Source organism: Anser anser, assembly GCF_964211835.1.
Source record: "Anser anser genome assembly, chromosome: 3".
Classification (NCBI taxonomy): Eukaryota; Metazoa; Chordata; class Aves; order Anseriformes; family Anatidae; genus Anser; species Anser anser.
In genome coordinates this window covers 19,286,113-19,300,846 of record NC_139722.1, presented here as the reverse complement: position 1 = coordinate 19,300,846, position 14,734 = coordinate 19,286,113, and the positions used below count along the sequence as shown (strand labels likewise).

General features: G+C 37.3%; 1 protein-coding gene across 2 annotated transcripts in view; it reads right to left on the bottom strand.

Moving 5' to 3' along the window:
* EIPR1 (EARP complex and GARP complex interacting protein 1) overlaps window positions 1-14,734 on the bottom strand; it is a 73,659-nt gene that overhangs the window by 14,512 nt on the left and 44,413 nt on the right. For both annotated transcript variants that reach the window (XM_083829555.1, XM_083829556.1), the window contains exons 5-7: window positions 7,761-7,860; window positions 4,907-5,043; window positions 372-539 (exon numbers count right to left, since the gene is read on the bottom strand). In XM_083829555.1, coding sequence (XP_083685681.1) covers window positions 372-539; window positions 4,907-5,043; window positions 7,761-7,860 — 405 coding nt within the window. The remainder of the gene's footprint in view (window positions 1-371; window positions 540-4,906; window positions 5,044-7,760; window positions 7,861-14,734) is intronic.

The window sequence follows — 14,734 nt, the reverse complement described above, 5'->3', positions numbered from 1 at the left end:
TAACCAAAACAGCTCAGGGGCTTCTCTGCACATCAGGTGCAGCAGATAAGGCTCAAGTTGGGAAGGCACAGCTGTATCCCAGCTGGTCCCTACAAGCCAAGCTCTGTGTTGTGCTTCTCAAAGGTGTACCCTATCTCCCCAACGTTAACAACACTTTCTTGCCAATTACACTAAAACATTGTCTAAACTCTTAATTTACAATCACATGAGGAACATTCACATGTTAAAACCTTTCCTCTGTGCAGAAAAATGATTATTCACAATAGCACAAACATAGTTAGGTTGCATTGTTCCTAAACGGTAAAATAATTAGCTGAATAAATTACATAAGCCATCCACCCACAACACAGCATGCAGATAATTTGTTCTACCAGTGGGAATGCTCCTCTAGTGTCTTCACTGGTTCAGTGACATTTCTTGTGTCCCAGAATTTCACCTTGCAGTCATCTCCACAGCTAGCCAGGTAGTACTGTTTATTGGGATTAAAGTCGAGGTCTCGTACCAGCTGTCCATGTGCATTTTCTATGCAATATATCTGTCTGTAAAACACATTTAAAAAATTAAATGGTCTATAAAAAGCTAACTGCACTCCACTGACAAGAATCTGTTTCCCTGGAAACTTGCATAATCCCCTTAACACCCGCAGACCTTGAGTTCCCATTGCTAGTGCATAGTTTGGGGGAAATCCCAGCTGTTAACTGCAGTGACTCGTATAGATTTCTCAGCTTGCTTTGAAGTTTTCCTCTTTACTTGTTTGTATTAGGATCATCTGGAGCTAAAAGCAAACAAGATCCAGATTATTCTAGTACAGTTCTCTAGCAACTTTACGAAAATTCTGTGACTAAACCACAGCATGTTCAGATAAGAGCTTCTCTAAGTATTTATACCAGTTCTGTATTTATGACATGTTCTCCGTGTAAGAAAAGCTGAGATGCAAGGGAGGCGATATGACCAAAAGATCTTTACTGCATTATTCTGAATTCACCTTCTTAAGCTCTGGCATTTAGCATTAACTCACCTTTGGCCTTCATACTGCTTGGCTGTGTTTATGTGCTTCACGTGAACCACTTCAGAAAACAGTACTGCAGCACTGACAACTACCTAGCATCCTTATTCAAAGCACTCAAGCTACATCATTTTGCCTCACTACCTCCCCCATTAAATTTGCCTCTTTTGTTTGTTTGTGCTGCTGCATCACAGGCTGGACATCAGGAAGAGGTTCTTCACAGAGAGGGTTGTCGTGCACTAGAACAGGATCCCCAGGGAGGCACCAAGCCTGTCGGAGTCTAAGAAGTGTTTGGACTGTGCTCTTAGTCATATGGTCTGAATTTCTGGGTAGACCTGTGTAGAGGCAGGAGTTGGACTCAATGATCCTTATGGGTCCCTTCCGACTCGGGATATTCTGTGATTCTATGATCACTGGCTTTGTTAAAAGGCTGTACCTGTTTCCATGACCAATGTCAAAACCACCATCTACCAGGGTTCTGCTTAGATCTGAGTCTCCTACAGTCTTCACAGTACTTGTACAGAGAGATTTGTTTTGTTTGCTTTGTTTTGCCCCTTTTTTTTTTTTTAATGAAAAATGTTTTCCTTTGGAAAACGAGGACTGACCAAAAGTTTGTATTTCCTGGGCCTTATATAGGTTCTCCCATCACGAGCAGAGGAGTCTCTTGTTAGCATCTAACTATTAATACAAAACAAAAAGCAGAATCGGAGAATCATGTAGGTTGGAGAAGACCTTCTAGATCATCAAGTCTAACCATCAACCTTAGCTACCATGTCTCATCACTAAACTGTGTCCCTAAGTGTCTCATCCACACATCTCTTAAATACCTCCAGGAATGGGGACTCCACCACTTAACTGGGCAGCCCATTCCAGTACTTGACCACCCTCTCTCCATTAAGAAATTCTTCATAATCTCTAACCTAAACCTCCACTGGTGCAACCTGAGACAGTTTCCTCACATCCTATCATTTGTCACCTGAGAAAAGAGAGCAACGCCCTTCTCGCTGCCACCTCCTTTCAGGTAGTTGCAGAGTGATGAGTTGTCTCCTCAGCCTGCCCTTCTCCAGACTAAACAGCCCCAGTTCCCTAAGCTACTCTTCCTAATTTCTGTTCTCTAGTCCCTTCACCAGCTTCGTTGCTCTTCTTTGCACTTTTCTTCTCAAGCAAATCAATGTCCTTCTCGTAGTGAAGGGCCCAAATCTGAACACAGTACTCCAAGTGTGGCCTCACCAATGCTGCAAACAAGGGGACAGTCACTTCCCCGGACCTACTGGCCATGCCATTTCTGATGCAGGCCAGGATGCTGTTGGCCTTCTTGGCCACCTGGTTACACTTCTGGCTCATGTTCAGCTGGCTGTCAGCCAGCACCCCCAGGTCCTTTTCTGTCAGGCAGCTTTCCAGCCACTCTTCCCCAAGCCCATAACGCTGCATGGGGTTATGACCCCAGTGTAGGATCTGGCTCTTAGCCTTGTTGAATGTCATGCGATTGGACTCAGACCATCAACCCAGCCCATCCAGATCCCCCTGCAAAGCCTTCCTACCCTCAAGCAAATTCATACGAAGAGATTCAAAGTATATTATGCCTAGACTAACCTCTTTCCTGACAACTACTGCAATCACTTGGGATAGAGGATATCACCTAGATATTCAACTTCAGAACTCTTCTCGAAGGTTGAGAGATTGAGGATATCACTGAGGTATGTCTTCCTACCAGCTATTCTAGGGTCTGAATTTCACATTTTCTTTTCATTTCTTGAAACTTCATGGGAACTTTTTTAAAAATTTCAAGTATGCTTGGAACAGTAAAACACTTTTTCCCCTCACTATTGCACTTTTCACTTCATTCTTGATTGCACTACTCATGCAATGTGTCAGGGTTTAAAAAGAAATGCCGTTCTCTGTCTACCCTACATTCAGTTATGTTTACCACAAAAGCCTTTATCCTAACTTAACTATTAGTCTGACCACTTGATCGATCTCTTTCCTTCCAAAATACAAATATTCTCTTTCACTCTATCATCTTACCTTCAGCAATACAATGTATATTGAACTTCCCACTAATACCATAGATAAGTAGAATTACACCAGACCACACAAACATTTCCTCCAGCTGTTTGTGCCCCCTTCTCATATACTTTTTTTTTTTAGTCTATCCTTGGACTCTGAATTTCCCTGATATAATTCTATAATTCTCTCTAAAAATCCATTCAGCCTAGTGTCTGACCTGTCTGCTTCACAAACACTTCTCTGATTAAGTTTACTAATGATTGCTTCCTAGTCTACTCTAACAGTCTTCCTGCCAACCTCTTGTTTTTCCCTTCCTTCTTTGCTACATTCCAAACCATTTACTCTATCTTACAGCTATCATAACTGCACTCTCACAGAGGTGGCTATTCTAACTACTTTAGAAGCTCTTTTCCTCTTTGCTGGTATAGCAAATTTTCTGACCTTTTTGGTTTTTGCATCTTATACTGCCACGGTTTTTATATCCCTGACTTTAAACACCTACCTCTAGCCCAGCAAGTCCTTATCAAATATTTATATTATTCTAGACATGTTACGGTGTAAATGGAGATGAGACATTCTTGCATGTATTTTTTCCAGTACATTGCAAACAGCTCTTCTCTTAAATTTGTTCAAGGACAACCTAATATGAGCTTTGATTAAAGTAATCAGAATTGTGGGGTTTGCTTTTGTTAATCAAACTATCCCTTCATTGCAGACCTTGTTAATATCGGGACTATCTTTCACACAAGTTACTCAGAGAATTTAGTTAATACAAGATCAGAGATGCAGAACATGAAGCACATTTCACAACGTTTAACATTATCTACTTAGAAATAGAGGGTTTTATCTTAGGGTCTGCATGCTATATGACAAAAAAAAGGTTTCTCCTTTGACCCTTCCTCTCTTCTATGTTTCATTTTAAAAAGTCTTCATAAATGAGCATATACACAAGTTAGATTTTTATATATCCTTTACAGGGCAAAGAACAGAACTTTCAAATACAACAGGCATACAACAAGTGACTTTTAATGATTGTATTTGTATTTTTAACTTTTATTTATTAAATTAAACAAACCTGTTAGGCAGAAACACATAAGGCTGGAAAACATGGGGATTTATTGCTATACCCCTGAGCTGGCAGGAACCATAGAACTAAATTTAAAGTCATCCCCCTTTAAGGCAACAGAAGTTATTACAAGACATCAGTCTTCTCGGTTTAGTGATAAATTACTATGTGCTAAGGGGATAAAGCGTATCTTAAAAAAGCTTGCACAGGGTTTAGTAGTCATGGCAACAGATGTGCACAACATCACTCCTTTGCTTATCAAAATCACAACTACACAGGGGGGGAACACCATATTAGGTAGACTCAAAGCCTTAATTAATTTGGTTATGATTTTGATAGATTCAGTAGTTTCATGTAACTGGTATGCTAGAGTCTTCAATATAGCATAGTACACTATTTGTTAAAATCAGAGAAGTGAAGAGTGAACTTACCCTGTGAATTACCTTCAGAGATTAAAGTTACCTTTATAAAGTATGCTACGAAGACAGTTCATAGCATAGTCAGGACTGATGGTAAATCCTGATTTTCAGTCTGAATTACACAACAGCTTCATTCAGGTAATGCCTATGTATTGAACAAGTCATCTTGGGACTAGTACATAGTTGAGTAAAATTCAATATACAAGTTAGAATTGAAGCTCAGGGAAAAAAATGAGAAAACCCTTTACTAAACTGTGAATACATCAGCTATGTAAGCCCAACCATTCCGTTTATAAGTGATAGCTTTGCCACATTTCTAATCTTAAAAAAAAAAGTTAGGAGCAATGAAAAATCCATCTCCAAAGTAGACTGTCTTTTTCTGAGAACAGGACTGCAATTTTTCATTACCTCATGCTTCGTGTATCCCATCCTCGAACAGTGGTATCATTGGCTGTTGCAATCTGTGTACAATTGTGGTGTGGACTCCATCTTCCAGAAGTAAATTTTAATTGTCCTTTCCCTTCCAAGGCTGCAGAACTAGAAAGCTTAAAAAATAAAAAATAAAAAAAGCTAGCAATGTCTCTAAATGTAAAGATGCAAAACTAAAGTGAAATTAGTTCCACCGAGGACAAAAAACTGCACAACAGCCTAATGTTTCAGGTGTAATACATTAGCAAAATCCTAGGATAAAACAAGGTAAAAAGTTAGACAGAACTTACCTTGTATCTCAAGGTAATTTTTACAAAGGCTTATACAGTGTAATATATGCAGAAGCATTAGTAGTGCTATGCTTCTTTATAACCTAAAGCAGTTTCAGATCCGAATGCGTTGAAACATCAGACAGATAATACACTGCAGACATTTATAATATACATAATATATTATATAAATATATATATATATTATATAAAGTTATATAAAGATAATATACACTGCAGACATTTGTGGCTGTCTTAAATGAGCAAATAAGCACATGCTTTTAGTTTCATGATCAGTCATACAAGACTCATGAAATGGGTGTTTTTCCATATGAAAATACCATATTTTAACTGCAGAAAAGAATTAGCATCAAAAACTATTCGATAAACATATAGCAGCATTTAAAAATAAAAAAAAAATCAAGACCCATGAGCCCATGTCATCACATACATGCTAATCAAGATAATAGAAGGTACTAGATCACAATTCTACAAACTGTAAGAATTAAATGTTTCACAGTTCAAGGCTTGCACGCCATGAACAGACAGCTCTGCATCTCCATACAGTTAGTAAAAGGAAGGCAGGAAAACAATCAGTTTTGTCTTTGACATAAGCCAAATTGTACTCCAATTCCATCTGAACATGGGGGAAAATCCAAGATGCAGACGCTGCAAATTAGTTGTATTTCCAGTAATGTACTGAAGCTGATTGATTTATATCTGAGAAGGAAGTGGAAAAGGAAAATAACTGCATTTTAATCAGATTAAAAAAACATAAAAGTTAAAAGTGCCTGAGCAGACAGACATTTGGTCACCTTGCACCTGATGTTCATATTTACAAGTCTTTCATTGAGAGGGATTTCAGAAAAGAAGATTACAGCACTGGATCTTGTTGGATCACTTTTCTCCTTCACCTAGGTACTAACACATCATAGAACATTCTATTAAATACAAGATTTAACAGAAAGCTTGCTACTCTCAGCAGAAATATGAGACCTAGTTGGATAAAAAGGATTAAATACATATACTGCTTACATAAAGCCTAACTGACATCAACAGAAAAACATACTGTCAATACAAGACTGTTTAAACCTCCTTACACGATTTCAGTACACCTTTCTGTAGTTTCTAACTTCTTACTATTACTTTCCACTAACAATGTCTGTCTTTAGCATTCAGGTTAACAATCTAGAAACTACAGCTCTTACCATCGCTAAGATCTATGATGCCTACGATGTATCATCTTCCAAAAAATCTTTCTGAAGTATCTATGTTTTAAGAATACAGCAGTGCAAGGTGAAAGATTACTCGTGTTAACGTGTGATACAATACTGTATTCAAACTCACTACTGTTTTACCATTCCTCCTGAGTCTGAAAGCCTTTGTACAATTTGCAGATTATTAATAGAAATAAAGATACTGCATAGGACAACGGACTCAGGGAAATAAAGGGAAGACTGCACTGTTTATTTTTTGATGGTCAGGCAACAGAGAATATGAAGAGCTTGAGCAGGACGCTTCAAAAATTAAACTTTCTTTAGTAGAATGTTAACACTGACAGCAAGAGAGTACCAAGAAAAAGAGTATCACAAATCATATGTCTCCAAAATCTGTCCTTGAACCAGAAAACATCACATGAATCACAGAATGGTTGAGGTTGAAAGGGACCTCTGGAGGTCATCTGGTACAAACCCCTGCTCAAGCAGCACCACCTGCACCCAGGACCATGTACAGGAGACAGCCTTATATGAAAAACTATAACACGAAAGCTGAATTGTCCTCTAAAGTAATTTTTCAACAGGTTTAAAGGCGGCATTCCAAAGAAGTCTGACCATTACGCAGGTGTTAAAAAAGAAATACTGACTAATGTAAGAGTAATGCAAATCCAGTGGCTTCTCTACGCAGAAACATCCAAAGTTTTCTATATATAATCTATGCCATTACACAAATAGGCTTTTGTTATCTATAAGAAGTGACAAAATCAGACAGAAATCCATGCCAATGGCACCTTATTGCTCATACTTCTGAGTATCAGATAAAATGGTTTTAACAAGTGAAACTGTCTAAATAGGTAAATTTGTGCTAAATTAAATTAATACTGAGAACTCAAAACACAGAAAATGAAGGAATTTATACAAACACCTATATCCAAGGGTCGTAAATTAAATACAGGGGTGTGACACATTAACCAGTATTGGTTAATGTACTGTCATGTGAATTGGATAATTTCTGGCTTTATTAATCATAAATATCCCCCCATACATAATTATCAAGCTAACATTGCTTTTCTTTAGAATAAATAGGAAAGTAAGGACAATTCTCAGAAAAGGGAATTATTTAACCAATAGCAACAGATAAAAACACCCAGTTGCCTACTTTTAAACACTCACATTCAAGACAATTGATCTACTATTCATTTCCCCCAAGCATGTTAAAGACGACAAGATACTTGAGGAGTCTTTAGGGAGGTAGTAGTTAAAAGATTAGCAAATTGAGGGCTGGTGGATATTGTTCTTTATACTACTTTCAAATATATCATCATTTGTTTAAAAAAAATTTCTTACCACAGCCTTGGCTGAACTTTCCTGCAAATCCCACAATAATATGTTATTATCGGCCAGAGAAATAATCTTTTTACCATCTCCCATAGGTTCCCACATAACACTGTAAAACAGGAGAAAAAAGATTAAAAACATAAAAATGAATCAGAATTAGCACTAGAAAGACATTTTAAGTTCATGTACCTAATCTGTTCCAACACTTCCTAAATGATTTTGATTATGGTTTCCTTCAGCTGAAACTGGCCCACATTTGAAGTGCAAAACCTGCCATTAACAAGCAATCAAGCAACTTTTATGTGTCATAGATGAACACTATAGCAATGTCAGTTACTTGAACTGTATGATACAAAACTAGGCTTGCTTACGGAATCTTTTAATCAGCTCTGGTGCTTTCCTTTTCCTTTTGAGTGCCCTTTGACATCCTGTCCAAATTTGTCAGAGAAAGGAATGCCATTCAGCTTCTCTAGACACTAGCTTAACTGTAAGAGAGTTTCCTGAAATCCCCACTTCATTTGCCATCCATTCTTTATATTCAGTCAAGCAAAATGAAAAGTGATTATGTCATTGTAGCACAAACCATTCTGCATATGTGCAAGGAAAAAACCAAAGGCCTTGACATGCACTCACTTTCAAGTAATTTAGCTTGAAACCTTAAAGTTCTTCATATGTGACTTTGCGCATCATTTTTGGAGGTGCATCAAAATTCATAAGCCTCAGAGCTTTGATGCCAACTCCTTCAAACTCAGCAGCTGTCATCACGGCTCAATCAACACACCCTTTTTACCTGATTCACCAGTTTTGTGCTATACATGAAAGAACAGTAGAAATCATCAGCCCTCATCTCTATTTCTAGCTACGAGAAGCAGCACACTCGAGCCAGAGGGTACATGCAGTGCAGCTAAGTATATACACAAAAACCCTAGTAAGTTTGCTGGAGATAACAATAAGGTTAAATGAATAATACTTGTTATTTGATGAGAATAGGTTTCTGTATCCAAGACCCGTACCCAAGAGGTCTAAAAGAAAGTTGTGCAACTTCCTACTTCCACCACGCAGCTGAAAACGGATTATAACCCTAATATCGATAGCTACATGGTGAACTTTTCTCCCATCACTAGATAAAAAACTTAATTTCCTCAAAAGCATTTGACATACATGTTCTCAGTGCATATGTGAAGAAATACCTCTTGAAGTTTGTCAAGAGTCCATCACTAGACACAGATTTTCTAGTCTAACTTCTTGCATGAATCAAGTCAGTCTCTAGATTGAAGAGATGAAACAAGGCTGTGTGAGTAGATGCAGTCCTGGGCAAGAAGCCCAACATCAGGCAGCCAATGGCTACCTTCCTACCTTGGTACTGTACACTATAAATGCTCTTATGCACCATTTATCTCCCAATTTATATTACTCTTACCTTCCTAATACAGTAAGTATGAGCTGCCTGACATCAGATCAAACCCATGGGGCTCAATCCAATCCAGGATATGCTATAAACCATTAGGAAGAGCAATTAACAGAAAAGCAAAAGTGTAGGGTGGAACAGTGTAGGTTCTTCACACCTTAAGTGAAATACCTCATTCTCAACTAAGATTTTCCACTTCGCTTCTTCCACGAAGAGTTTCATTGCTTTTAACTCTACTTTTACTGAAAAAAAGTGCTTAGACAAATGCAACTGTTAAAGAGAAGCCAGGTAATAAGGAGAAGATAGAATCATGCCAAAAAAGGTAAATTAATACCATGCAGATAAAGCGGCTGGAACTATAAATACCGGTGTGTTGCTGACTCCTCACCCACTGTATGTTTCCCTAAGGCAATAGAGCAGCTCAAATAAAGGAACAGCTTCTGCATCTATCTTCATCTGGAACCATGACCTGCATCCTTACTACATTGCCAATCCATGGAAGCTAACTACTTATAAAAGATCATTTGTAATGAGCTCTGTTGTATCAGGACAAAATCACTTCATTTAGCACATTAAGCTGCCATCATGTTTCAAAGGTGTTTTAACAAGTATATAGAACTAGAATGATTCTATGATTTGCTTTAAATTAGGCTGTTTTAGTTTCATTATTGTCAGTCTTATTTTTAACAAGTGTTTCTTGTTAAAAGTTGTATGTTACACCTTAGAAAAACTTATAAGCAACTGAAAACAAGTGTTGATAATGAAATGATTAAACAGTTTCAATTACAGGTTCAAGCATCAATTTGGTTTATAATAATTAGAAGAAGCCAGTTGTCACAGCTATGTATATTTCAGAATTCCATATAGTTCTGCTGCACAGATATATTTATCAAGTCCTTCAAAGAGATGAAAACACTTTATCTACATATAATAGGATAAAATATCAATGCACCATGACCTCCACCTGATCACACAGTTAACCTTCCACAATTCACTTTCCCAAAGTGAAGACATTAATTTGGGATCATCACTTTTAAATGACATCAGAATCATCACTACCATAAGAGGTGACAAATGGGTAACATGGGTAACTAAGAAATCCTTAAGATTTTAAGGAAGTGGGTTTTTTTTTTTTAACTTGTTTTTGTTTGTTTTAAATTTCACTATTTTTCTTTCATATTGCTTGAAGTGCAACACTGTCATTTGATGTTGATATATGTAGACATTCTTTAATTGTATACAATAAAATTTGGTTTGAGCAATTACCTCTTTAAGGGTTCTTCCAGCTAGAGATCAATATTCTCAATGCCTGTTGATATATTTGTCCCTTTTCCTACACTGATCACTGAGCCTTTGGTTTTAAATGCAAGATTGGAAGCAATTTTTTTTTTGTTGTTTTCGAAGGTGGGAAGAAATTTCATGTCTTTGAGTGTTACTGAGCTTCAAGGTAAAGAATTTTTATAGCTGAAGAGTGTGCTAATTAGAGCCAATTATATAACCCAGCTGACATATCTTAGAACAAAAAGGTCTCCGCACATTCACTCTGCCCTTGTGAGATGCCCATTTTACTTCTGTTTAATTTACCCTTTATGAAAGTTCACTGTTTTATGGGTGTGGTTGTGGTGATCATTCACATTTTACAATTTAAGTGGTTATTCAAATCACCCTTTGTGACATGTTCAGCCGTATTCTGCAGTAGCGACTGAATGTCAAACAGATGAAATACCATAGAGAAGGGGAAAAACACTGGTGAGAGAAAAAAACACTGCTTTTGAAGCAAAATATACATTTTAGAATATTTTTTAGACACAGCAGAAGTGGTGCTAATCTTTTAAAAAGAAAGCAGATAAACAGGCAATACCATTTTCCCAGAGTGTGCCAACAGTTGCTGATGCTTACAGTTTTCAGAAATGGACAAGATATTTGTCAAATTCACAGCTGCCACTCAGAAACCGAGTGTCAACTTCACTACTGCTCTTTAGATAATCTATAAACAGCAGACAAGCAATTATATTTGTTGCCTTTTACCCTGTTTTGTTATCATCTGACTCCTGATGCTTCAGATTAGCTTCTAGCTAGCAGTTTTTGGTTAAAAAATAAATCATGAAGAGAACATTTTCCTAGTAAAGAAAAAAAGAGAATTTACAATATTCATTCAAATGCACACATAAAAGGACTACATTATCTGTTTTATGCTGAATAGATAGTTAACACCATCATTTATTAACATACTGAGCTTTTATAAATGAACAATTCAAGTTCTCCACTGTAGGCTACAGAAGAATAAAGCAACATGTAAACACTTCTGTAAATGTGAATTGAAGTCAGCCATAATATGTCGGACAAAAAGTTTTAACTGCTTTTTGGTTTTATAAGTAGAAAAAAATTTGTTCAACTGAAAATTCTCACACACTGCAAAGTGGAAAATATACCCAAACATCCTGCAGCCTCAAAAGAACCCATCGGAAAAATTAATGTTATGTACCCAAATATTCTTCATTCTGTGCAATTCAGCAATTCAATTTTTTTGTTGACTAGGATATTATTCTAAGAATAAGGCTCAGGGGACAGCCAGGAATCCACAATTCTTACTCCTTACTCAAGTGCTCTACAGAGTGGCCACATTTTTGAATGAGAACAGTTCTGGCTGTTTTCTGGTATTGAAGTCCATGCTGCTGACACCTGTTTAGTGAATGCAGGTTATGATTTGTCTCAGAATACTAAGCCACCCAGGTATATTTTGGTGTTCAAGTAGTCAAAAGAAAGTAAAAGAAAAATCATAGCTTCCTTAAATATATGTATTAGATATAGAAAGTTAAGATGGACGAATCTAAGTATCTTTTTTATGATTAAGAGTATACTGAGAAGAATGAGAAAGGTAAAGATTAATTTGGCCAAGACCCCCACCCCCCAAAGACACCTACTTTGGACTTCTTTCTGGCTCTTCGAATTATTTTTACATTAAGAAAAATATAACTGTTGCATAAATGTATGCAAAAGTACCCCACAAGGAGGTGACACAGGATAAATACTTGCACTAAACTGTTTTTAATTTTTTTTCCCCTTAAGCGATCAAACTAGAATGCCGGTGACCCCACAAGCCTTTTTTTGTTTGTTTTAAATAAAAGCAAAATAATGAAGGGCTAGCCTCAGTATTTGTATTTACCTCACTCCATCTCTGTCTACTGCAGGTGTGCAATTATGTAAGATTATAGCAAGAAAAAGAACTGGGCTCTCTAAAGCAAGAATCACAATCTCAACACTGAGAAGATATTTATGAACATATAAACTTAAGAAAGACAGTCTGAATCCTAGGAGCTCACAATCTAATAGAAAGCATGGTAGGGAATTTGTTGCATGAAAGCAAGATATAGGACCCATTCATTTTAAGTATGAGCTCCTAAATACCTATTTTGTAGGAAAGAGTATTAAATTCCTGATGATTATTCATGATTTGAAGAGATGACCAACAGGTGATCATCGCCACAGTTCATTAACAATCTGAGGCTTCCATCTAGGCGGCCACCCCCAGAAAATTTATACATTACATACTTTAAATAGCTACACAAAATTGTGCAAACTGATTATACAGGCTCTACATAAGAACTAAACTAACAAAAGCTGGTCACTGGCAACATTTCAAGTCGTGAATGATTATAGATATGAATCAACATCTGTAGTTTAACCAGCTTAACTATGTCCTGCACATACCTGCAGCACAGTAAGCATAATTACCAGCCGGGGCAAAACTTGAACGTGCTATGTAACCACGTGAAACAGTAAGTAGCAAGACCTACTTTATAGAAAGGATGCTATGACTAACAGTTTTCAGACTTAAGACATTAGTCAACCATTCTCTACTGTGTTCATTTTTTGCAGCAATAAAATACACAAGTTATACGCAGGGACTGTTCTTGTGGAGGGTGTGGTAAGAGCTCTTACAAAGTAACCTACCATTCTTCAGATTGCAGTAACTCAGTCCTAAATTCCTTCCCATTGACTTGTAGGTGGAGCCGATTGTTTCTTCTGTTTTCAGAAGAGATAATCAATGTGAAAATCCCACAGAGTACGAAACCCGTGAGTAGCACTAATTGAAATCCATGCTACAGGGCAGATTTGTTTGTTGTGCATGTGCTCAGGTTTGGTCTATGCTCTTAGACTGACTGCTCAAGTTAAAAAGATGGTCCTATCAAGACTAGGGGGCTTCCCCAAACTCATTTGGTATTGGAGGTAAGTCGTTATAGTTGATTAAAGACATTATGAGGGTAGTTTTGCCTGTTCCCACGTGCTTATTCCAGACAGATAAGGAATATTAATTCATATTTCTAGAAAAAAAAGCTGTACTTTTGAAGTTATAAAATTATTACTAGATCCTTCAGGACACTACCTTCTCCTCTAAGGTCTGCCTTTTATCAGTATATCCAGCATATTACTGAGTATCCCGGCATTTTTGCATGACTTCCTGCTCATAGGAATGGACTGTTCTTGAGCTCAGAGAAAGTGATCCTTGAGTATCATTTGAGGGTTTCTTAGACCCTCCTAGAGCCCTATCACATGGGATTTATTGAAACAGATCTCTGAAGATCAGGAAGCTGCCCACCAATGCTCTCCAGAAAGCCCCCACATTGCTTACGCCCTGCTGTCTTGTCCCTCCAGCACATACTGGGACAATTCAAGCCCTGGACAAGGACCAGATCCCACAAGCACGAGGGTACTTCTAGCTGTCTGTAGGTCTCACCTACTTGTTCCTCCTGATCAGGTGTCCTGTAGCAGACGCATATTGAGTCACCCACATTGTTCTGCTCCCAAATCTTTACACAAGCTCTCAGCTAGCTCATCCTTCATCCCCAAGCAGAGCTCAATGCTCTTCAGCTGCGCTTACACACAAGACAAATTCCCTCATCTCCCCAGCTTGTCCTTCCTAAAGAGAGAGACTATGTTTGAGGCCTCAGTACTATTCTCAGTTTTGTCTACACTTTAGTCTATTCAACCTGAGTAACCAACACAGGATTTATCATATGCAAACAACATCCCCTAGATGTTAAGTGCTGCTAAGTACAGCTATAGCAATATCAGTGTAGAAGAAGAGACCATAGTCCCAAACTCCTCAGGGGCTGTTGATTACCTTTAAGCTGCAAGTTATAGCACTGGTTCAGCTTGACCAGAGCAGTAACATTAAAAACAGAAGTGTCTTCTGTTTATTAAGATTACATTATCACAAGGACAACATTTTTTTTGTTTGTTTTAAATAGATCTTGAACTGTATTACTAGCCTTCATTCTCTTTTGGAGGAGAGGAAGAGAAGAGGACTTCCCCCTCCCCGATAATTGACTTTTGTTTTCTGTTTTAACTTAAGAAGTTATGCCTTGTTTCTGACATTATATAAAACATGAAATACAGGTTAAGGAATACAACACACTGAGGAAATACTAAAATAATTAATATTTGATTATATACAACAAGAATATTTAAATATCATGACAGAAACACTGACAAACCATATTCTAAGGCAAATATGCAAAAACATCGTAATTTCATTATTAAAAATTATTTCACTATTCCATCCATACCTTCA